Source organism: Brachyhypopomus gauderio, chromosome 18, assembly GCF_052324685.1.
Source record: "Brachyhypopomus gauderio isolate BG-103 chromosome 18, BGAUD_0.2, whole genome shotgun sequence".
Lineage (NCBI taxonomy): Eukaryota > Metazoa > Chordata > Actinopteri > Gymnotiformes > Hypopomidae > Brachyhypopomus > Brachyhypopomus gauderio.
In genome coordinates, this window is record NC_135228.1 from 15,341,460 (window position 1) to 15,367,780 (window position 26,321).

At 46.8% G+C, this 26,321-nt stretch overlaps 1 protein-coding gene across 1 annotated transcript in view; it reads right to left on the minus strand.

The window, feature by feature from the left end:
- nrxn2a (neurexin 2a) overlaps positions 1–26,321 on the minus strand; it is a 203,426-nt gene that overhangs the window by 133,216 nt on the left and 43,889 nt on the right. Inside the window, 3 exon segments of the mRNA XM_076979715.1 lie at positions 15,532–15,546; positions 20,029–20,070; positions 20,317–20,346. Coding sequence (XP_076835830.1) covers positions 15,532–15,546; positions 20,029–20,070; positions 20,317–20,346 — 87 coding nt within the window.

The window sequence follows — 26,321 nt, forward strand, 5'->3', positions numbered from 1 at the left end:
TCAAAACTTAACAGCATGAGACAGCTGCGTAATGCATATGAATCACTGCATATCAAATACATGATGTAACATGTTAAAAAGAATTCATATGTCTTCAGTACCATTTTCCCCTCAATGTTTCATGTAGATGCCCCTGCATGCATTACTACTTTATGCAAATAGGTGCAGCTGATGTAAGCGCCGTCTTTGATGCTATTAGTCACTGAGGAATGACTTCCAGCACCAATCAGATTGGCTAATTAGTTTTGCCATTTGGATATTTAAATCTGTCTGGCTCAAACCAGAATGGGAGCGTGTAATTAGATGATAGTGAGTGCAGGTTGTCAGAAACAATCTTCAAGAAAAACAGCCTGGTCTACAGCTGAAGTGGAGCTTGGGTGGGTTGGGAGAGGTTCGGGAGGTGCTGATGAGGACGGTCCTGAAGATCTGGGCCATGCAGGCGCTTTTACAGATGTAGGGCTGGGGGGTAAGGGGGCAGGGGAGGGTTAGGTCATTAACAAACATCAGGACCAGCTGTAGTACTCCCGGAGAGAGAGGGACGGCCATCTTACCCACTATTAGCTCATGCAACCATCTAGTTTATATAACCATTTATGGCTTAACGGAGAACCAGCCCTTTCCAAGAAAAAGCAGCTCACACGGACAGGGAGCGGCCATAATCGGTTTTCTCAATTGCTTATGGACATTTAAGGAAACACTACCACTGCTCTTAAATTCACATTTCGTTAAATGACATACACTCTCCATAAATCTGTTACTAATCTATTATCAGCACTAAATGCTGGCTTCAACACTGCAATGTTCTCTTCAAAATGAAATAATGAATTGAAATCATTTCCAGGCATCCTTATCATATGAATTTCCTCAGTGTTTCATACAACACTAATATTCTGAGAACACAGTCATCACGGCTCTTTAATCCTGCCATTGTTGTATAAAGACTACGGGCAATGAAAAGGTGGAGCAGTTATTTGATTTATTATTTACCGTCGTATTTATTTTAATATTAAAGCACTTTAGTAAGTCACTCTGGATAATACCGTCTGCCAAACGCCATAGATGCGAATGTGAATGTAGCACTTAATATACTTAAGCAAATTCACTAACTCAGGACTGAAGTCTCAGCCATTTCAATGTCAAGAGGATAAAACATTGTTAACCAGATTACTGTAACGACTTTGGTGTAAATAAATAAATAAAATGATAGAAAACAATTGGCTTCCTGTATTCATTTCTAAAAAAAACAGAATGTTTGAGATGTAGTGGGAAGCAGCAGGTGGGAATCTGCTCCTTGGCCCTCCGCCCCCGTGTGGACGTCAGGCCTAGGGCCATGTTTAACTAGTGTAGTCTGGATGTCATTTGGATCTGGTATTCTGCTTGGTCGAGGTCTTCCTCCTACACATCCTCCACCTCTAAACTCCCTTCTTCTTCTCCTTCTGTCTCCTCTAAGCTATTCCGTTGCGCGGCACACACCAGCCTGGCGGCCACTGCTTATTCGCTTGCGTGCGACCGACGGTCCGTGCTCGGAAAACGCGTTAAGACGAACGTTCTCTGGCGGGCGCAGCCGGTTTGATTTTCGTGTAGGAATGGCACAGCCAACCGTGTGTGGCGTTTCTAAATAACAAACATGCAGGAATGCATTATGCTTCCTGGAGCACAGCGGGCGGCCTTTCTGAATGATATTCTACATAGCAAATGACACTTTTCCTTCATTTCTCTCATTCCCTAGTGTGGACCCTGAAGTGCAGACAGAAACACTTCAGCGTCTGTCTGAGAGCCTCAGTCTATTCCAAAGATAAGAGTTTATAATGAAATTAGTGCTTAAAGATAGAACATTTTTTGTAAAGTGAGTAAAATAAAAAACACATAAAATGTGTTTAGCACCAATGACTTAAACACTTGAGTCTCACTTATTGAGATTTGCACCAGTAATAACCAGATGTAATAAACAACCAAGAGAAACTAAATCAAAATGTTACATACATAGTACATTTACAACACATTGCACACACTGTCACATTCACAAATGAAACCTGAAACAGTTTTACCAAATATTTACCACATTTAACAATGAAACAATCCTTTCACTACTGACAATACCCTCAGACATACATATGAAATTCTCTTACATTCAGCAGTCAAAATGCTGACATAAGTGAATTTCACACAGAGACACCACACTTCACCAGCATGAAGGCAAAATAATTTGTGTTGGTTTGTGAGTGTGTGTGTGTGTTCACATGCATATTAGTGCTGTAAAAAAATCTGGAATAAAGACAGCACGTAGTGTTCTGTTGTTGTGTTCGTAGAAAGGTGACGACGGACATGTACATAAGTGCAAGATGCGGAGTATAAACATATGGAGCAATTTGGACACTTAACGCAAAGCTCCATAACATCGCAACTTGTGTCCCTGAAGGGAGCGTTCAACCTCCACTAACATTCCTGAGATGTTCGCCGAGAAGTCTGTATTGTTTGTTAGCTTAAAAAGCTACTTTCTCACATCTCATCTGAACTCATGCGTCTGGAACACGTGAGAGAAATACATATGCAGTCCACCCAAAAGAGGTGGTCCAGTCCAGACATAACCAAGGGGTAGAATGCAGAATCTCATGTGGTTAGCATTCATGACAATCTGTGTTTTACACAGCAGTGAACATGAGAAAATCCCATACTTTGGGAAGGGATTTTCAGTAATGATTATAAGATGTCATATGCATCACAGGTATTCAGTAGTGAATATAACATAATTGAAGATGTTGGAGCAGTTAGATGTTCGATCAAATATGTCCTTCAAACATTCACATGTAACCCAAGCTGTTGCCAAAAATAGAGTGAAATATTTCATCTCAGGTTTAGTCAGTCAAGCATGACATTAATTTGAGGACTATTTCATCAGGCAAGAGGACTCAGACCATTGGTTAAGAAGTAAATGATTGGGCATGAATCAGCCAACCAGACACCTTCACCATCGAGAAGTGACCTTGTAAAATTACAGAGGCTGAATGTCTTATCGGAGTACCACTTGGCTCGGTGGAGAATAAACATCTAGAGAGAGTTCCACAACTGTCAGAGCTCCCATGAAGAGGGAAAACTCTTTAGCGATGACATCCACTCAGTCCCTGCTGTGCGTTATGCAGCTAACAGCTTTCGAGGATCACACCCACCACTGCATGGTGGAAAAAGAACACGACCCAAATACCACCGCTTTGAAGGATAATGAGTAAATATTGCTTGATATTCACGAAGAAACAAACACGACTTTACGAACAATCCAGAGAAAAGGAACCGACTGGGATACTGCAGAACCTTCTAGAACCGATGCAGGAAGGAAAAAAAAAAAAAGATTTAAAACTCAACCACGCAGTTCCTTGAAGAGAAAGCAAGGAGGAAAAGTACGTCTTGTCCGCTTTTAGAGCTTGGCTGAGAGCCAAGCCCAGCTGAGTTTAGCATGAAAATGGTGCGTCTCAGCTGTAATTTCCTCACAGGAGTGTCAGAAGGTGTATAGCAGCAGCGTGCCCTCACTACCTCCTCCATCAAATCAATGAGAAGAAGAAGTTTAGACGAAGCTCGCAGGCGGACGTGTCCCCACCGCCACACCAAGCTGACTCGTCTGAAAAGCAGATAGGAAACAGATATCTGGTGCCTAGGATAAGCAGTCAGAGCCCTAATGTCCAACTGCGCATATTTAACTTTCAAAGAGAGCAGCCGGGCACCAGAGACGTGCGCAGGCTACAGCGTCTGTTCCAGCTGATTTACCTCAGCTCTTAAGTGCCTAAGCTCCTCCCCTTCCTGACAGGACTAGAGCAGTCACTTCTTTGGCCACTGAAATATGACCGTAGCGTGCGGGTAAACACGTATAGCTTACTGTCACTGTCCTACAGCCTACGGCTTTGATATGAAGGGGAAAAAAAAATACACAGCAAATGAAAAATAGGGTAGAAAATCAAGCAAGAAGGAGCCGGGGAGACAGGACAGGAGTCAGAGAGTGAGAGGAGGATCGATTCAGCGAGGGTTGGATTTAGGGCAAAGTAACGATGGACCGAAAATGCGTAAAAAACCAAAACACGGCTTCCTTCAGAATGGCTTCGGGAAGGAGCCGTGGACAGCCGTGCACTCAAAGGCCAGCTGTGCAGTGTGGATGCTACAGCTGGAACTCTTGAGAGATTTGTTCAGATAAACAGAGAAAGAGTCTTACAGGGAACAGAAAAAGATCAAGGAGAGGAGAGTAGAGCAATAGAATACAGCTCTAGAAAGCAACGTGGATGTCAAAGAACAAAGTCCAATAATTTACAGATTAGCATCAAGATAATCCAATGACTGCTGCGTATGCCATAGAAGACTAGAGTAATGGAAAAGCCAAACCAGGTGTAGTCTTCGTTACTGCTGTTGGCACTCCCAAAGTATTACTACTGCACGCTTCCTGGCTTAGGGGTAGTGCACTCATCCCGACCAGCGTATCTGAGAGCAGGACACGGACCCGGGCAGACCGGGCCAGGCACAGACACACGCCCTCACAATCTCCATCAGACCTACACAGCGGTCCAGGCAACCAACGGAGTTTAGCACTGATTCACCTGTGTGTGTGCGTGTGTGTGTGTGTGTGTGTGTGTGTGTGTGTGTGTGTGTGTGTGTGTGTGTGTGTGTGACAGGTGATTGGTGTGTCTCTCGCTCTGTTTGCTCTTTAGGGTGATAGAAGAGGAGCTTCTCTCAGTAAGGTATATCAACAGCTGATTAAGTCCAGACCCTGCAGCTGTCAATGCCATTTGCATTGCAGATTAAACACACACACACACACACACACACACACACACACACACACACACACACACACACACACACACAGAAAGTGACTGCATCACTATAACCCAACATTTTTAGTTTACAGTCTACATTTACACAGGTTATGCACAATAAAGCACATTAACATATAAAAGTAAGTAAGTAAGAAAGACTATAAAAGTATATAGTCTACATGTGTATGAAAGTACATGTGCATGTATGTGTATATGCAGTGGACCCCGAGATCTTTTCAATAGTTGAAGAGACACACACCCTCTGAAAAATGCGCATACACACACAAGCACACGCATGCACGTACACACACGCACGCACGTACACGCACGCACACACACAGCCACCACTACATAATCAGTCTTGATATGAAGGCCAGTATAAACACTGGTTCTGAGTGAAATGCATATAGGCTTAATTGATCTATGGAGGAAATGGAGCAGAACTGAATTAAAGGGGGTAATGGACATTTTCCCTGAGGAGCATGACAACAGGCCTGAAGCATAACTCTCAGTCTCACTGGCTGCTACTGAAGCCTTGCCCAGGGCGCATGCGTCTGGGTGACGTCACCGGCGCTGTGCCTAACTTCAGACGCCCACCAATTACGAGCCACATCCTGGTGAGTCTCAAGAAAAGATGAAAGCCATTTTGCCACCAGGAGATGAGTCTCCGCGACCAAATCCGTGTAAACGTTTCAAATGCGTAGCTGCAGCTCGCCGCGCCGTTCCCGCGCTCTCCCTAACGCGATCTGCGAACTTCGCCGGCACGCCGTAACGGGCAGCGGCCCACGTCTGCACGTAGAGGCACTACAGTCCAGCTATCTCCAAAGCCCATTCATCTGGTGCTGCAACGCAACGTATAGACTTGCAAATAGGTTATCCCTCTGATCGGGAGTCTGTCGGGCAAAAGATAATCCCTGTCACAGGCCACAGTACTGTCATAAATAAAAGTTAGGGGGAAAAAAAAGTACACACACACACATATACACACACACACACACACACACACCACCCAGGGCCTGCGCTGATGCAATCTTATTGTAAAACAACAAGACAGTGGAGCAGAGCACGTCACCCTTCATTCCACGACACGGACGCCGGGGTCGGGACGAAAACAGGTGAGGATGAGCACAGGATTCGTCATATAGCGTGTAGCTATCTCGGAGAGGCACATCAATCACGGCGCCGTTACTACTACTGTAGCGTGATGTGCACTTCCACGGAGTAAAAAAGAAAAAAAAGGGCCCTACGCACGTCGTCTCCGGGGAGGATCATTATCCGTGGCGAAAGCGTGCCACTCGGTTATTTTTATTCGAAGAGACTTCTAGATGTCAATGGATGCCAGTCACTGTGTGTGAAACCCAGGGAAAATAATACAGTGAGAAAATTACAATGGGTTTAATCGTGCTGCTGAGATCTGGGAGCGTCTAGTCTCTCCTTTACTGAATGATTGGACTTGGAGCACAATTAGAATGCAGCATGCTAGACAACATCAGACTTCTCAGTGGAGGTGTTTCACGTGTTTTGACATTTAAGATGAGTGTCCTTTTTTAGCCTACAATAGCTCAAAACATCCAGAGGACAAAAACATGTCAGCGTTGCATACACAAATACGTAATATAAAATATAATGGAGATATTCTCAGAACAGGGGTGCAATTTGGATGAAGGGAGCTCACAGCCCACACCACACTCCCACTGAGAGGCGGGTGGGGAGGGGGCGCTACGCCCTGCCCTCCGCCCGGCCCCCCACCCTTCACAGCTCTGAGTAATGGGCTTCCTCACGGAAGAGCAACGCATGAGTGGTCAGAGTGGGTCAGGCTCGCACTGGGCCCTCGACTGATCACACATCTTACAGGAATCTGGGCCATGGCGGTCCTCGGGCAGAGAAAGAGCCGTAGGAGAAGAGGACTGCCTAACCAGAGAGCCATTTGCATCAGAGGTCGAGCTGTGACAGGGTTGCTACACGCTAACTCCCAAAAAGTTCCTGCATCAGGATTTTCAGTGTAAAAAGATCAGAATTCCAAATGTTTGTTCTCAAAGTCTCACATGGCTTTTCAAGAAATATTAATGAAAAACAAAGCAATCTGAGACAGAAATATTCCCAAATGTGACATCAGAAAATAATCTCGTAATTGTGATAGTAGATCACAGCTAATTTTTATTGCAGCATTTACTGTGTCAGTTTCACACAGGAGAACAAAAACAGAGTGCTACACTTTGACATAATTTCTGTGGGAGAGGTGAGTCGGCCTCTGTTAGAGAGGGGAGTCGGCATCTGTTAGAGAGGTGAGTCAGCATCTGTTAGAGAGGTGAGTCAGCATCTGTTCGAGAGGGGAGTCAGCATCTGTCAGAGAGGGGAGTCGGCCTCTGTTAGAGAGGGGAGTCAGCATCTGTTAGAGAGGTGAGTCAGCATCTGTTAGAGAGGGGAGTCGGCCTCTGTTAGAGAGGTGAGTCGGCCTCTGTTAGAGAGGGGAGTCGGCATCTGTTAGAGAGGTGAGTCGGCATCTGTTAGAGAGGGGAGTCGGCATCTGTTAGAGAGGTGAGTCGGCCTCTGTTAGAGAGGGGGTCAGCATCTGTTAGAGAGGGGAGTCGGCCTCTGTTAGAGAGGGGAGTCGGCCTCTGTTAGAGAGGGGAGTCGGCATCTGTTAGAGAGGGGAGTCGGCCTCTGTTAGAGAGGGGAGTCAGCATCTGTTAGAGAGGGGAGTCGGCCTCTGTTAGAGAGGGGAGTCGGCATCTGTTAGAGAGGGGAGTCAGCATCTGTTAGAGAGGGGAGTCGGCCTCTGTTAGAGAGGGGAGTCAGCATCTGTTAGAGAGAGGAGTCGGCCTCTGTCAGAGAGGGGAGTCGGCATCTGTTAGAGAGGGGAGTCGGCCTCTGTCAGAGAGGGGAGTCGGCATCTGTTAGAGAGGGGAGTCGGCCTCTGTTAGAGAGGGGAGTCAGTATCTGTTAGAGAGGGGAGTCAGCATCTGTTAGAGAGGGGAGTCGGCATCTGTTAGAGAGGGGAGTCAGCATCTGTTAGAGAGGGGAGTCGGCCTCTGTTAGAGAGGGGAGTCGGCATCTGTTAGAGAGGGGAGTCGGCCTCTGTTAGAGAGGGGAGTCAGCATCTGTTAGAGAGGGGAGTCGGCCTCTGTTAGAGAGGGGAGTCGGCCTCTATTAGAGAGGGGAGTCAGCATCTGTTAGAGAGGGGAGTCAGCATCTGTTAGAGAGGGGAGTCGGCCTCTATTAGAGAGGGGAGTCAGCATCTGTTAGAGAGGGGAGTCAGCATCTGTTAGAGAGGGGAGTCAGCATCTGTCAGAGAGGGGAGTCGGTCTCTGTAAGAGAGGGGAGACAGACTCTGTTAGAGAGGGGAGTCAGTCTCAGTGGGAGAGGCGAGTCAGCTGTGTGTCTTTCATCCTACAAACACTGCACATTACCAAAAAATGTGACTGTCCCAGGCACGCCACAAACATCTCTGCCCAGAATGCACTGCTTCCCTTCACATCCTAGATGGTATTTTAGTGGCAGGGATCCTGCGTAACATGGAATCCCAATTGATTTTGCTGGCTGAGAAGAATCTGCATTCATGGGTGTTCTGCCAATTGCCCTCATACCGCGGCATTAACGCATGCCGGTGGGCTGAAGGCTGCACGGAGATGCGAGGAGGACCAGAACCAGAGGAACAGCACACCTGCCAAATACTTGGGCTTGTTATCGAACACCGCATGAAACAACCTGCACGAAACCCAACGTGGTGGAGCCAGACCTGGCTAACTCTTAGGCTACATCCAAAATGCCAGCTCACGAAGACCAATAACGATAAACCAGATGCATTGGCAACTTCAATATTGTGTGCAGGGACAGTTAGCCCCACTTGCCGGCTTGATAAGGTGACAGCAAACCTTGAACAAATGTCACCGCCAGTGCTGGAGCAAATATCAGCCTGGTGCGCCGGCACTGCGGCGCTAACAGCAGCCTGGGGTGTGAACACCGCCACTCCATAGAGACGCTGCAGAGAGATAAAACAGGGAGATTCCAGCCCGGAGCACTCGCACATTCTTTTCGCATCATTAGAGGGAAGCATGGCTCCAACTGCAGTGTGTGTGTGTGTGTGTGTGTGTGTGTGTGTGTGTGTGTGTGTGTGTGTGTGTGCACTTGAGTTAGGGTGCACGAGTAGCTTAGCCGAGGCCCAATGTGAGCCCATGGCTGAGGGATCCAGTGCGGGGCCGGGGGATCCAGTGTGGGGGCCGAGGGATCCAGTGCGGGGTCGAGGGATCCAGTGCGGGGCCGGGGGATCCAGTGTGGGGGGCCGGGGGATCCAGTGCGGGGCCGAGGGATCCAGTGTGGGGGCGGGGGATCCAGTGCGGGGCCGAGGGATCCAGTGTGGGGGCGGGGGATCCAGTGCGGGGCCGAGGGATCCAGTGCAGTGTTGAGGGATCCAGTGCAGGGCTAAGAGATCCATCACTGACTGGATACTGGTGATGAAGACTGGAAGGGAATAAGTCCAAAGCCAGATGGACCCCCAACAAGTAGGAAACGAACCCAACGCGCACAATTGCCCTGACAAACAGGAATCAATGAGCAATCAGGAGTAATCAAGGGGCAGCAGCACAATGAAGGGGAGAGCGCTGTGGTTTCAGAGTGGGCTTTTACTCCGCCATGCAAACTTCCACTTATTTATCAAGTGGATGGGAGAAAAAAGGACAATAATCACGCCGCAGTACAGAAATCAGGCTTCCGCAGCCCGTGGGGAGAAACGAGGAGACTTAAACGTGGTTTAGATCAAATTATCAATGCTGAAGGCAGAGCAGCTTCTTAATAGAGAACCAACTGGGCTTCCATCTCACCTGCTGCACCTCTGACGTGCCGCATTACGTGTAAAGGTCCACATAACCGGAGAAAAGGCAAAAGGACAATGGATTCCCAAGGCAGTTGTAGTGCAGAGGGAAACAGAAGGCACAGGAAGCGCGGGGCATTTCTGAATAAACAAGCTTCTGGCAGATCAGCAGCTGACCGTCAGCAGGCGTGCAGGTCCCGTGACCTTTGGACTCAACAGATCTCTGACTTCGGCCTCACTGATTAATTCACAACAAAATCCCTGGTGCTGGAGGAACACTTATGGTGTTTATGTATGTCCAGCTGTAATACCATAGGTGTTGATTCAACACTGGGGAAATAGTGCAGTAACTTCTGTTAGAGAGCCACTAGGCACCTTTGCCATATGGCATTGGTCAATCATGCCATAATCTGGTGGTCTCGAGCCTTTAGAGGATTCAGATAAGCAAATAAAGGATTTATGGCTAACCAACCTATAGCACTGCACACAGAGATAAACAAAGATATGCACAACAACAGTATGGACTCCAAGGTCAGGGGCCTGTGGGCCAACTTTTGGCTCATGTGAAATTGCTAGGCTTTGTAGATTAGACCCTGCAACGGTTTGGAGTTGTGACCTTGCTGACAACTTTCACCTGGATCGCAGAGATGCAGACGCTATGAAAGGCTCCAGCAAAGTGTGCACTTTTACTAATACTGCATAAACGATGCAGAAAGCTTCAAGCACCATAACAACCAGAGCCCCCAGGTTCAGAAGCAACATCCAGACAGGTAAACGGGGGAGTTTTGCGTACAATTGTTAACCGTGTTCAGTTTGTAAATGAGGCGGATTACATTACAATCAAGGACCCATGGTGCCCTCCAAAACAAATCATGTTTCTCAGGTGGCTGACTGTGGAGTTGTAAACGGATTGCGCCTTTGTGATATTCACCATCATGATAAGATCTTACAGGGAGAGGAAGGCAGCTGTATACTTCAAAAAAAAAAAAAAAAGTTCTCAATCAGATTATGGGAAATGAGCATGGCTGTGAGTTTTTCACTACTGTAGAGGAGAGAGATTGAGGGAGAGAGAAAGAGGTGAGGGGGGGGGGGGGGGGGTCAGGAAAGATGGAGAAAACGAGAGAGCATGCATGAGAACTAGAGAGAGAGAGATAGCAGTGGAAAAGAAAGAGATAGCAGGGGAAGAGAAAAAGAGGGATAGCAGGAGAAAAGAGAGATAGCAGGGGAAGAGAAAAAAGAGCAAGAGAGAGCATGAGATGGCAAGAGAGTGAGAGATAGAAAAAGAGGGAGAGGAGGAGATACTGAGGGGGAGAGAGTGAGGAGAGAGAGAGAAAGATAGAGGGGGAGAGTGAGGAGAGAGAAAGAAAGAGAAAGGGGAGAGAGTGAGGAGAGAGAGAGAGAGAGAGAGAGAGAGAGAGAGAGAGAGAGAGAGAGAGAGAGAGAGAGAGAGAGAGAGAGAGAGAATGCAGCATGGCAGCAAAAAAAGCTGTGTGCAAAATAAGCACTTATGGAAATGTGGATGCGCTATGCCGGCTCCTCTCACACTTCTGCATTTGCGGCCCCTCTAGCCAAGGTCATGTCAAGGACACACTACTCCTCTGAGCTCACTCCACAGCCAGGCCCGGTTCTGGGAGCAGGACTCTGCTCGGACTGGGCCCCGTGGCATTGGTCATAAAGTAAACACGCTCATGTGCGTGTGTGAGTGTAAAGGAACGTACGTGGGAACCCCCGGCCATTCAAAGTTACAAAGTCGGTAGCCAACATAGCTAGCCTGCGGTGCTAGCCTGCGTGTGGACACAGACACCTGATTGGTGCAGGAGGGGCCAGCCTGGGCCGTGACTCCCCCTTCCCTCCGAGCTCCAGTGTGTTGGGGCAGACACTCAACCCCATTCCGATGACCTTTTCACAGTGACAAACAACTCCAAATGTTTATATACAGAAACAATAATATGTTTCAAATGGGAGGTCGAGTCAGATTGTAGTCTAGTTCCACAGTCCCGCAGCACAGGCACCTGGACAGAAGTGGCTCGCTCTGCGTTTTACTACATCCTCCCTGACACGTTTGGGCTGAGAGGCGGGGCCAGACCTGCACAGCCCCTGCAGTGGACCAGGGAAGCAGTGATTAATCACTACACCAGTAATCATGCCCAAAGGTCCCACTTTAATTAAAAACAAAGTTCTCCTTTCATTATTCCAGTCGAACTGAACCATGATAAGGCACCTCCCCCACTCCTGCTTATTTTATACCATATCCTTCCAGTACCCACGTACCACGAACGCACACACACACACACACACACACACACACACACACACACACACACACACACACACACACACACACACACACACACACACACACGAGGCGCTCCACAGGTGAGCCAGAGGAGAGCAGGTAAGGTAAGAGGTCTGGCTTGGTAAACACTAGGACTGGTAAAAATAGGTGACCCACATGTGCAGTGGCTCAAGATAGACATGAATGATATTATGGAGAGAAGCCGAATGTCTGCTATATCAGGCTATGGGAATAACCTTGCCTCCAATCCTCCACTGGTTTGGATGTGTGTGTATGTGTGTGTGTGTGTGTTTAAGATGTATATGTATATATACACACACACTACACGATCCTTAACGCTGTTTTTTTAACCGTCACAGTCCAGGCTGGAAGAAGTATGCAAACCTCAAGGCTAATGACCTTCAAAAGCTAATTGGAGTCAGATGTTCCAATCAATTAGAAGAGACTGGAGGTGAGGTGAAATTGCACTGCCCTATAAAAAGGGCACGCAAAGTTTGGTTAATGACTTCCCAAGAAAGAGGTGGTCATGTGAGCCGGTCACCCCAGAAGCAGCACTACTGGACCTTAGAAGATGCTGTTGAAGAGAAAAATGAGAAAACGTTTTTCTGAAGATTGGCTTTTCATCAGTCAGAATAAAGCAAAATGCATCCAAAGAAGAGGAGGTCCTGAAGAGTATGAGAGTGAAGCTGCAGGAGGTGAAAGGACCTTCAGCAGGGGCTAAAAGGGAAGAACAAGGAGGAGCAATGGACCGTGAACCCTCCAATGGTCTCCTAAACCCTCCAGTGGTCTCCTAAACCCTCCAATGGTCTCCTAAACCCTCCAGTGGTCTCCTAAACCCTCCAATGGTCTCCTAAACCCTCCAAGCGACCAGGTCACACTCCCTATATGCAAGACGTGGAACGAGAATGACCATCATAGACCAAATGTTGCAGCACGTCTCGTGTTTGCAGAAAATCCCTGGGATGTTGCCCAGGGCAACAATTCCACAATGACAGCACACCACAGCACACCACAGCACAAACCCCAAACCTCACCGCCACATTGAAAAACTGGACATGTCAACTGAAGTGGTTGAAAAATCCACCTGCCTTAAACCATTTAAGTTGATTAAACATTTCAGCATAAATCATTTCCTGAGTATAAACACGTATATTTATTGTTAAGGACATCAGGTGAATTGTACTAATTCAATTCACTGTGCTTAAAATTACTGAGTAACAGGCAGATCTGTAGTAACACATTAAAATCAAGGAGTTGAAACGAATGAGAATTATGTAAAATGAACGTGAATGCTGTCTTTTCATACCCTCTGCTGTTTTAAGCAGCTCAAAAGTCTTCCCACGACAATGCATCAGAAGCTGAAACACTTCTCCCTGATTTATTTATCTTTGCAGGGAAATTTGCTGATAAATGTAAATACATATGTAAATAAACTGCCCAAGGCAACATAATCGCAAGAACAGACTCATAGCTTAGAGGCAAATGTCCTTAAATATTATTGGCTACATACTTTAATAAAGTACAAAAAATATCTTGAACAGTCTTGAAAAATTATCCATTACTGCCAAGAGCTTATTTTTTTATTATTTATAATAACAGATAAAACTACTGGTGAATATAATACATTTGAATCCATTCAAGTTTACTCTAAAAATGCTCTACAATGTATTTTACTTAAAATGACATATCAGTGATTCATTTTTGAATACATTTAATAGTTTATGTGACTCCAAATTTAGCATTGTTGAAGTTTCTTTTATTAGGATTTGCTATGTGATCTGACCGTGTACAGTGAAAGGTGGTGTTCAGGCTGACAGTGTACGGTGAAAGGTGGTCAGGCTGACTACGGTGAAGGGTGGTGTTCAGTTTGCCAGTGTACAATGAAAAGTGGTGTGCGGGCTGACGGTGTATGGTGAAGGGTGGCGTTCAGTTTGCCAGTGCACAATGAAGGGTGGTGTTCAGTTTGCCAGTGTACAGTGAAGGGTGGTGTCTGGGCTGACGGTGTATGGTGAAAGGTGGTGTTCAGGCTGACAGTGTACGGTGAAGGGTGGTGTTCGGTTTGCCAGTGTACAGTGAAGGGTGGTGTGCGGGCTGACGGTGTATGGTGAAGGGTGGTGTTCAGTTTGAAGGGTGTAGGAGGGTGTGCACATGGCCGCAAACCTGCACAAACGTGCTGTCTTATAACAGCTTAGGGACAGCTGCATTCCAAACTGAACAAAGACACTGAGCAGGAGAACGTTAGTGATCTGTCAACTCATGCACCCCAGAAGTTGGGTGATACAAGAAATACAAGAAGGACAAAAGATCCCAGATACACGACATCATGAAGAGAATCTAGTCCTTATCCCCATTAAAATCCTGTACCATGACCTGAACAGAGCAGTTCATGAAAAGAACTCCGGAAATATCAATGAACTGAAACGTAACGAGGTATGGTAAAAGATTTCTCCTAACCACTCGGCAAAATGTTCAGAAGACTTTTGATGGCGTCTGCAGCTGTAAAGGTTGGGCAGAGGAGGAATTGTAGCTCTGTGGCTGTCCGACAGACCAGGTGATGCCTGGGTCCTAGCTTCCCTGAGGTTACGGGTTCGGTTCCCATGGAGCAGGTACTGATAGGTATGTAATCTGCTCTGGAGAAGAGCGGCCATGGACGTTTGTGTTGTTACTATAGAGATTGTGTCCTTCTAGCGCCACGATGAAGGAGCAGACATGTAATTCACAAGGTTTATTCATGAGGAATTTAGAATTAACGTGCAAAAGGCAAGATGCAGCCTCAACACTGCTATTAAGTCTCCTGTTAAATAGGTAAGTATGTCAAGCCTCTGAAGGCCCAGCAGACCACTAAGGCATGCCATGTGCCACAGTTCAAAACCTGTCATTTAAACATATTCCTAATTAAACCCATTTAAAACACTTGTTTTCAACAGAAGATTACAGAGTTCAGAACGAACAATGTCATCATACCACAGTAAAAAAATAAATGGATTTACACCCACTGCATTTCTAGGGAGTTCAGTCAAATCTCTTAACATGGTAATTTTCACTGAAGACTTTGGCTGTGTGTCACCTATCCTGCACAATCCTCCATAATGTCAGGCTGCCGAATCTGTAATAAGAACTTCATCAGACAGATATGATCCACCTTCCAGACCAGAGCCCAGGATTTAAGTGGAAATTCAGTGAAGTTAGTTCACCGAGTCTCAAGGGCACCAAAGTGCAACTTCCTTTGGGTTCCCATTACCTGCAAGCATGCCCAAAGCGGTCCTACAAAACCATGTGATCCAGAACTTCAACAAGCCACTCCAAATGCTACACGGACGGCATGTTCCGAAGAGAGGCCGGCCCAGAAAAAACCATTACAAGCTCCCCACAATCAAATCCAATTCACATCTCCGCCACAGAAGGCAGCTGTGGCCGAACAATAAAAGCCCCACGGCGTGACCGAGTGGGTCCGAATCAGAGCTCCAAACCTCTCCATCACAACCAAAGGAGGTCTGATTGCATGCCCAATCAACACAGATCCGAACCGTGGTCTCCTGCCCCTGCCTCTGTGGAGATCGTAAGCATGCGGGGCCCTGCTCGCTGAGGGGAGTGGGTCAGTAAGAGAGCCAGAATAGAAACATGCTTACCTGATTCAGGACCACCTATAAAAAGAAAAGAGGAAGAAAAAACATTGCATAAGTCAGCACATACAGCAGTCAGACCCCTCCCCCTCCCCCTCCCCCTCCACCTCCCCCTCCCCCCTCCCCCCTCCCCAAAAGTGCCAATAAACACAAACAGGCAAATACAGAAACACGGTTTTGGACTATTTTATCACACTTTTAACCACATCCTTACCCAAAAAACACACTGTAAGCTGTTCGAGAAGGTGGTCAGCTTCGACATAAATCAAATCACTGTCGATTATACGGGAAGAATCAACTTTAGAGCATACCGCTGACTCGTTTACAGTCTGAAAAGGTCCATAAAACAGGATAGCTCTATTACTCTGCCCTGAAATATGACTCATTTACATATTGCATTGCTCATAAGAATGAGAGGTTCATTTTCCTCTGTTTGCAAACTCTGAATATGGAAGTGTCATTATGCCCTGGCAGCCAGAACAACCAGGAAATGAGGGGAATTCTGGCTGTGAAGCCTCGGGAAGCCCAGCGTGAGGGGAACCGGCGTGCTTTATGTCTTAATCAAAAGCTTAAAGTGCATAACCAACAGTCATTTAACACATACAGGGAAATATTACCTCACTCACAATTACGTCGCTGCGTCTGTGATATTACATGAACCCGTGAGAACGGATTTAGCCAGGTGAAAAGAAAAGGGCTCTTTACTCGGGAAGTTAGTGACTGAAAAATAACAGTATATTGATCTCTTATAACTTTTAATGAGCACAGGCTTAATATATAATCAATTTCAGCCATTACACTAAATTAAGCCCTAAGTATTATTGCATACCTGTGCTATTGCTAAATTCTGCTGCGGTGAGTAATGACAGAGATATGAAAGGAAAGTCTTGCAGAGGTTTTAGCACATTAAACTCCAACCACGCACAGAAGCTCGAAGTACATGTAGACAGTGAAGGGAAACGTCATTGAATAATGCAGCTCTGATCATATGTCTCACCTCAACATGCCAAAAAAGAACTAAAACAAGAGCTTGGAATTGGAAAAGCTCGATTTGCCAAAATTGCAGCTCGGAAATCACTGGCCTCCGGGCCAGAATTATATAAAGCCATTAAACCACTTTTGCTTGCAGATTTCCATTTTCAAATTAAAGGAAAGATCTACCGTCTACAGTGTCAGACACATAAAGAACAGTGTTACTCCACTCATGTCCAGAACGCCATTTGGTAAGCTACTAAGTAATTTACAACCACATTATCATATTTCCCCCAACCAGCCGCTTCCCTGAAATAAAAAGAGCGCGTTTTGCTCCCAAACAGGCGAGGGGGTGTGCTCCGTGTGCGTCTGAGCGAGGGCATGCGGAAGCCAGGCTCCGTTCTCCCGCCAGCCCCCCTTCATCAGCTCCAACAGCTGCTCCATAGGTCAGACCCACACTGGGACTCATGGGGCCCACCGCACCGGCCAGACACCAGCGCCAACAAACACACGGATAAGAGAAAACGCCCACCCACAACAGGCTCTTCCCTTCACCCCCACCTGTTATGATAGATAGATAGAGATAGATAGATAGATAGATAGATAGATAGATAGATAGATAGATAGATAGATAGATAGATAGATAGATAGATAGATAGATAGATAGATAGACAGATGAAAAAAGGCGAAAGAGTGACATGATGTCACTCATATTACACAGGGATGTTCAGTGTTCCAGGCAACAGGTGCAGGGTTGTTCTTATAGATTGTTGAACTGTTGTTCTTCTGTGCGTAACTGCGGGCAGTTTTGAGAGCACTTCACGCTCTTCCATTCAGGCACTCTCATTCTCACTAATGGTGGAAGTCTTATGAAAAAATAAAGAGCTCTACCTCGGCTGAAGCCAGGGAGAATGCTAAAAGAGTCTGCTCCTTAAGTAGCACTCGCCGCTAGCAATACGCTATGACAGCCACGTCTCTGGCATTTCCTCAGTCACCATTCTGTCATGTGCTATGTAAGGCAGACATATAATTTGTTGCTTTGTTAAATGTCTGCTCTGCTTTTAACATTTGCATCAGGGTTAAGAGCCAAGAACAGTGTGTTAACTCTCCAATGGAAAAGACCTGGGTTCAGTATTAGCCTGTCACAGTATAATTGCAATATTTTGTTGTGATGGTAAGAACATGAGGCAGAAGCAGTTTGACAAGGGGCAAAGATGCATAACTTTGAAATAAAAACGTACTTTCACATAAAAGAGCGCTTTGATATAAAAGAGCAACCTCTGCTGTGAGAGCAGTGTTTCTCGTGGCCTGCACACTTTTATAAATTGCCATTGCTAAAAGTTCCTCCTGTATAAATCAATGAATGTAAATGTAAGCTAAAAGGCTGTAGCCTTTATGACTACTATAAAGTAAATAGTTTTGCAATCGCTGCATGCTAAAAACTTCTGAAATTGACCAATAACCAAATATTTAACTGTGACAACTATAGAAGCCATGACTGGCTCTGGCTTCATGACTGGCTCTGTATTTCAGTACAGAGAGGTCAGCTGTGGAATAATCCTAGAATATATCACTGAATATATTACTGAGCAGTTGTTTGTATCTACACACATTCAGTTAGTTAACCAACCCAAGAGCTAGCTAATATTGTCTGTATTATTTGCTTACAGACCTTAAGCATTCTCTCTGTGCTTCAGCTGAACCCAAATCCTGGGTGGAAACTGTCATCTGGCCAGTATAGTCAGTTGATGCTGTTTTGCTTTCTGTTTACCAAAAGTGCCTTGTAAAGGGTCATCATTTTGGTCATCATTTTTTTTCACCCTTTTAAGACTTTTTTCCCCCCCTAGGACAAACTACAAATCCCAGCGACAGGGTGCTATATCACGAAAATGCCATCGTTTTTAACCCAAAGGGGAAGAAAAACCTCAGACCAGATAGGAGAGGGGAAAATCTTAAGCCGTGTTTCCCTCTGACTGATCGGTCTACCAGCGTTTGATATGGCAGTGCAGCCAGAGGCCAGGCGGAGAAAATGAGTCTCTCCCTGCAGCAGGCGGGATGGGCCTCCCCTGCCCCGTGGCCCCTCAGCCGAGATCAGGCCAGCAGCTCCGGCTCCTGCCAAGCTGCTCCAGGTGCCGCTTCTGATTGGGATGTCTTTTTTTTCCCCCCTTCCAGGTACGATTTTGAAGGGAAAAAAAAAGCACTTTCATCTTTCGTTTCTTGATCTCAAACACCTTGTGGTGTTGTGCCGCTTCCTTCACCGCGCACCCTCGCCGGTAACTAAGGACACGTAGTAGTCATCGCTCACAAAATAAGTCTGGGAGAAAGCTACGCCGGCATGGTGAACGGCACTTCTGCTGATACACCTCTCCTCTCACAAGCACTGATCCCCTCACGGCTGATTCTGCCGGACCATCTCCCGCCGGGCCCCTGGCCTTCGCCGCACGGGCCCTGGGAAGTTGTCCTTACCCTGCGAAGCTTCATCAATGCTCAAACATAATCAGGGAAGAAGAGTCTTGCCTCGAGGCCAAAGCCCCCCAGGCAGGTCTCTCCTGCAGCACAATGCAAACATGTTTGTTTTATGTGAAATACCGTTAAAGAGAACGACCCATAAATATTCCGCACAGAAAAAATACCCCAAAATACCAATGTTCATATTGGTTACTGCTGAATATCTGGCAAACATGAAATATCTAACCTGAGGAATTTTAATTTATATCAATGTTCTCCTTATGAAGTGGAGCAAGGTACAAATTCCTTGTTTTAAGAAAATAATTCAACACTTACAAATTTATGGCATCTAAATATATCATTTATCATCCTAATGAAGACATACATCTTTATGTGGGTTTTATGAGGCAGTCATTACTAATTATGTAATTATGGAAGTCTGCTTATCTGTCGTAGTCCTGTAATCGCTGTAAGTAATGAAGACTGACAAGTCAGTTAGCAGCTCTTGGAATCAAGCTGCATTCAGTTACTGTGTTAGACAGGAGGCATGATTAATCTTAATTTCTTATATAAATATGGTATTCTGAAGTGCTTGGATGCCTTTTCTCATGGTATCTCTCGGGGAAAACAGAAGAAGAATTTCGAAACTAAAATTTTGCTTGTAGGCAGTGTTCCATCATTGGCTGCCAAGACACGTGAATTTGCATGAAATATTTATAAAGAAGACAATCACATGGCACATTTCTGAGAATGTACTTAACATCTCCAGTTTATGCCAATGGAAAAATCACACAAGAATGGTACTGGGGGGGACTAAAAGGTATCCAAACGGTATGTTGAAAAAGTCACATAGAAATAGTCACATTTTCAGAGAGACTGAGCATCACCTGGAGGTCCACTCAGATACAGGAAAGCCAAACAACTAGAATGACACCAGAGCACGCGGCTCGGTGCATTCTGTGAGCAGTGATAGAGAGAGAGAGAGGGAGAGAGAGAGAGGGAGAGAGAGAGAGAGAGAAGGAGAGAGAGACCGCCGTGTAGCAGGACTAAGTCGGCATGAGAGGGAGATCATCAGAGCGTTACCTGCGGCTGCAGCAGTGGTCATCAGTGGAGCAGGTCCTCGAGCTGGGCCAGTAGACAGGACAGGGGTGGGACGCACATGGTGGACACACAGACAGCAGAGAATGAGAGGACACCGAACCAGCGGCTCAGGGAGGGAACGGAGAGAGGGGGACAAGGCGATAGAGCCAAAAAAAAAGAGGAAAAGGTGATCTCTCTTGTCTTAGGGGGGAGGGGCTGTGTTGAGGTAGCAAGGGGAGGGGTCAGACGAAAAAAGGAGGGAAAGCAGAAAGGGGGGGGGGGGGCCCATACCTTGGCTCTTTAACGTCAGGTGCGCCAGACCTTGAGGGAAAGAACAGAAAAAAGGAAGAAAAAGGAAAAAAGAGGGTCATAAAAAAGGCACGGGAAAAACTAAAGCATTGTCACAACGTTTGACTGCAGTTTGTGACAGACATCCTGAGGCGAACATGGATGCCAAACCAAACCAAAAAAAAAACAAAAAAAATAAATAAATAAATAAAAATAAAAACTGAGGAGGGAGGTAAAACAAACACACACTTTATCAGGGCAGAGGAGGACGAGGTGTGGGGGAGGGGCAGGGAGGAGGAAAAAAGCATTCCAGCCGGCGCAAGCACCCACGGGTCCTTGCTCACATAAATGCTTTTTTTCCTAATGGAGCACATATTTAGTGTTTGGCAGACAGCATTCCTTAGTTCACACGTTTTATGATATAGCAGTGGCAACCATAAATATTGCATTTGAAAGCCAGAGTCTCATAAAAAAACAAAAAAACAAAGACACATCCAAAAGCAGTAGGGGAGCGTCTCATAAAAAGCAGCCATGACAGAGATAAGTCCCCCTCCCCCAGCCTACGTTGCCGTGGGAGCAGGGGGGACTCTGGGTAACCTGCTCAGACTGACTGGAGCTTCTCATTGGTTGGTTCGGTTCTGTATTAATGTCAGCTTCTTGACTCCTACATAACCATCAATTATCCATCAAACAACTAAAGCGAAGCAAAGCGCAAGCCATTATCCAGCATTCTACAATAATCATGCAGTTGTTGTTCCTGGGATTAATGTGAAATTGAGCAGGACCGAAATAGTCTCCAAAAGGGAACTGCAAAACTAATCCATGAGTGGGCGAGCAATATTGAGGTCAATATTAAAGAGGAACCAAAGTCCCATGAGCAAAGGAAAATCAGGTTTCATAGTGATCAACACTGCCAAGGACATGCTGTGCAGTTAACAGCCGTAGGCCAGCGTCTTATTGTAAATAAAGAAGTTAAACAAAATGGAAGATAAATAGCACAAAATGAGAGAGGAACACGTGAACAGTGACACTCGGAAAAGAGCAGAAATATTAAACATGGCACTCAAGTGCAAATTGTGTGCTTATTGAACCCTGAACCTTCGTTCTAGAATAGTAAGCACCGTGATGCCGGCTTCTCCTAAAGAACATAAATACGACCATCGACAATGTGCCTGTTAAAATTTGCAATTAAACCGGACAAATCGTGAACGCCATCTGCAGCTATATTAGTCAGTTCAAAAACAGGACTAGAAAAAAAAAGACACTTTTTACATCTATTTCATAAATGAAACCAATCCAGAGCCAGCAACTCCTGCTGTGCCGAACAGCACGACGACGTCTCGCCCGTGGCGACAAAGCGCTTCATAAAGACTGAACGCGTTCACATCTTAGAGGAACTTTGGGTCATTACGAGTGAAAGACAAAGACCAGTGATGTGCAAGGACCCAGCTTGAACAGACTCTTTTCACAACGTCCCCATGGCAGCGTAACGAGGTGCCCGAGCCCGGAGGACGTGGTGGGACGCTCCCGCCACATACCACAGCACACCATCACCTGCGGTAATCGCACGGAAGCTCGCATTATGTCTCATTAACCAAAACCCGTTCTTCCCTCATGGTGAGCCACAATGCGATGAAGACAACATTAAATTGAAAAGAGAATTGTGGTCCAGATCCCAGTAGAGCTTCCACTGAGGCACGAGGCAGAAAAAAAAAGAAAGATGTAGAAACAGAGCGTCTGGCGTGGAGGCAGGCCATCATTAACCACGCGTTTGATCCCTGCGAGGGGGAGATGCTGTTCTCTACGCCATTGTTCTGTCTAGCTTGCTGGTGGAGGGATTCCTCAAAAACTGACCGCGGCCCCTTTAGCAGCAATGCCACATTCATTGCAAATAAAGCGTGGTATTAGAGAGATAACCCAGCTAACGAACAGATAATAGTGAAAGGTTGTAGTGTACCCAATTCCATTAAAATAACAAATGAGTGCCTGCTGAAAGGCCTTGAGGGTGGGTTTGATTTAGGCCACACACTGGAAAAACAAATAAACAAATAAGCCATATATAGTTTACATATGATTATTAAAGCTCTATTCAAAATGAATGCATTGCCGATATTTCCTGTCCTGTGGTAAAATATAATATCCACCATAATGCTAATAGAATATATCATATCTAGTAAGCAAACAGCCCACACAGGCATCACATTTCGAGTATGAGCTGGCCACTTTTAGTAACTAACCATCTAGAAGCTCACACGGAGATTTCAGCTAGGCTGCACTGATGAAGATTTGATGTACCAAAGCCCATCTGGGGAAAATGTTGGTTCTTTACTTTTAATGGCTCCAGAGGGCATTTTAGCACATGATTCATAGGATTCTCACACTTTCAAAGCCGTCAGCCTTTCTTTACTTATATATGAGCTATTGTGTGGGGTGTTTATTTGAGAGTCTGCTGGGTTTTTTCCACCCATGAAATGTTACCCCCCCCCCCCCCCCCCCCCACCTTGATTTCTTCTTCCATTCCGGCTCTTGGCACCCAGTGACCCTCCAAAGGTTGTGGAGCTGCTGAGTGTCCCAGTGTGGCCATCCTGCCTGTCTAACAGCTTCCGGCACAGTGATTCCACAAATCCCAAACAATGAAGACTAAATGACTTACGTCCTGCAGAGTGATGGACTCGAGCAGGAGGAGGAACTAAAGGAGGAACGACAGAAGAGAAGGAAACTGCACAATCACCGGAGGATTAAACAGCAACACTCCTCGTTAACAAATGTTTAAACACTGGCCGGCAAGCCGGAAAGGTTGTGGAACTGCTCTACTGTGAAATGGAGGCATTTACTCGGCTATGTTTACAGCCATATTTCTTGCTCAACAGCCTTAACTAAAAGAAACAAACACAGGCAGAAATAATCATTACATATTAATTGAATTCACTCTCATACTTCAGCTCTGTTTTAACACCACGCTGTGTTCCATTAAATAACCCAACGTTCCACCCATTCATTTGTAGCCACTGACCAGCTATTTTCGTTTTAGCCATCGATTTATCGAGCAGCTGAATTTATTCAGCAACAACGAAGCTGGGGATGAGGCGGCCAGCGCCGGCCAGCGCCGGCCCGTCCAGCGACGCCTCACCCCGGGACTGGAACGGTAAAGCCGCCCGACTGGCCTTGAAGCTCTAGCGGCTCAGCCTCCAGGTGTGGACGTTTCTAAAGAGGCATAAATGGCGCGTAAACGTTTGTTTGTTTTTTATTTTCCCCTTTCGTGCGCATGCAAATGCGCCGGCGTTCGCTGGGTGCAGCTTGACGTCGAGGGCCATGCTGCGGACGTCTGCGTCAAGATGCTGTGGCCCAGCGGCGTTGGCATAGCAACAGGCTCCTGTGTCTCCAGTAGTATGACGTTGCCCAAAGCAGCCACCCTCCCCACCACCACCACCCTCCCCTCCACCACCACCACCCTCCCCTCCACCACTCTCCCCACCTCTTCCATCCCTCTCACGCTTTGGTTTTCTCATTTCCATTGTTCCAGATATGACGGCCATTCACCTCACCACCATGCACAGCAAACACAATCAGGGCTGCCATTTAATAGGCTGGAAAACATATATGTTATTTTAGAGCTTTCATCTGGTCGAATAAAGTGAACGAATAAAAACACTTGCCTTATAAAATGTGTCTGGGCATGGCATGATAATGTTTACCCACATAATTCCTCCAGCAGTTATTGAATTTTATGCAAGAATGACACAAAATTGAACAAATAGAAAACCTGTAATAAAAAAGCTTATCAAGGAAATACGGTTTTATTGCTGGGAATGTTTATTCAATTAAATGAATATAGGCAAAAGAGGGTATTGCCATTATAAATCATTCGCATGTGGGTCTAACTGAATTGCCACTGCAAAGGAAAAGACTCCACAGCAGAACTCCACCTCAAACTGGAGTCTGGAGTCTGGAGAGTCAACGTGAAGACCACACATGTTCATCATGACTGTGTCGCATTACCCTCAATCAGTGGTTCCTAAGCAAGGGCATAAAGCCTTGAATTTGTACAGAATATAAACTGAAACTTTAAGAAAAGCCGCAAAGCAATACGTTACCCGTTAATATATAACATTTAAAATTCTTAAGTACTCAATCCATGGCGTGTCGGGGCATCATCACACTCCGCACGAACAGGAGTTTTTCGTAACGTCAATTTTAAGAGCCATTCCTAGCACAGCAACAATGGGTCTCGCTCTAGCCGTCCTCGCGCCACGCCCGTCCGCCGCCAGCGTATCATAACTGTGACCTGCTCTGATTATCCGCCGCGCAGCAGGGAGGGAGGCTGAATATGCAGAGGAGGGATTCTTTCAAAGCCCCTCTCTGCAACTCTTAAAGCTGAGCCTCCAGCAGGAGGATTACGCCAAGGTCACGGAGGCTCTGAGCCGATTGGCCGCCGGCGTGCCAGCTGCGGCCCGGCTTTGGACGGCGCCGGGCTCCGAGCGCTGAGGCCAACACGTGCTGCCCTGGTGGGGCGCGCGCACCCCGGCCTGCCTGCAGCGGGGTGGGGCGGAGGGGGTGGGGGCCCGGGTGGGGCGGAGGGAGTGGGGGTCCGAGTTAACCTCCCATCCTCCGCAGCCAAGGGCTCCAGCCGGGGTACTCCGCCCGCCTGGCACGGCCAGCGGCTCGCGAGGCTCTCCTCTGCCAGGTGGAGCGGCGTCTGGAGGACAGCTTCTCCTCCAAAAGGGATCTGGAGGCACGATAAGCGTGTCAGCAGCCTGCAGCGGAAAGCTGAGAACACAGCACAAGAGCACAGCCTGCTAAATGGGGCATCGCTGGTACCCAAACGCGCGTGTGCAGTTTGTCTATGTATTCATTAGCATTTTAAGTGGCGTGACATGGCACGTCATTATACGGGCATGTTAGACTCGGGCGTCCACGTCTCTTTGGCAGAACGCATCAGTCAGACGGCTTTTTGCTGCATTGTAGCTCACAGCATCACAGAAACTCATTCTTGTTGCAGAGCCAGGACACAGGACTCAGGCATCTTCTGATGTGCTTCACACCTCCAAATCAATTTCGCCTGTCTGTCTCACGCTGCGATTCGTCCATGCCTTCATCCAGGCCTGAGACTACATGGCTCACCCCCCTCCCTCTCTTAAAAGGCCCATCACCAACACCTTCCATCATTCTACAGAGCAAGCTTTTGACTTATATTTGTGTGTGTGTGTGTGTGTGGGGGGGGGGGGGGGGGGGGTGGGGTGGTGGTGTATCTAAGCTGTACTCAGATGTCACATTACATTGTGATGAATGGGGGGGGGGGGGGGGGGGACGCCTTGCTTTCAGTCAGCGTCATCTTTGTTTTCATGCATTCTGCAGCAGACGGGTCGGCCCGCCATCACCGACGCACGAGCGCTTGAATCCAATAAAGGCTCGAACGCTTTTCTCTTCGCCGTGTGTCTTTTGCACGACGCTGCCTGTTTGATGTCACTGCTGTCCGAGCCCCTGGCCTCATCCCCGGGGTTAGTGGGGGGGGGGGGGGGGGGATGATTAAAGCGTAGGGCTGAAAACACATGTTGGCGACTGCAGCATCAGACAGCCTCTGGCGCACGAGTGTGTCCACTGTGATAACCCACCTCCCCACTTGGGTAAAGTAAGCCCAGTAAGTGGTCACGATCACAGGCCTACAGTACACGCTCACAGAGAAACACAAAGGGCCCAACTGGGGGCGGAACCGCCAGACTGATGTCACCAGATTTGGATTTTGCTCTGGATTTTAGACTCGGATTTTTTCAGCAGCAACAATTCACAGATAAAGGCTTCACAGCCAGAGGTTTATTAGGAATAACCAACCAATAAGGGTTAAACCCTTTCCTCTAGGTCCCTAATAGCTGGCATTACAGCTTGGCAGCTGTGCCGATATTTCACGAACTGGCACTGGCCTTTTTTAGCAATGATAACCAACTTCTGTAGGTCTGTACATCTAAAGTCACCTAAGAACTTTCCCGGAAACTTTTTTGGGCTCTGACCAG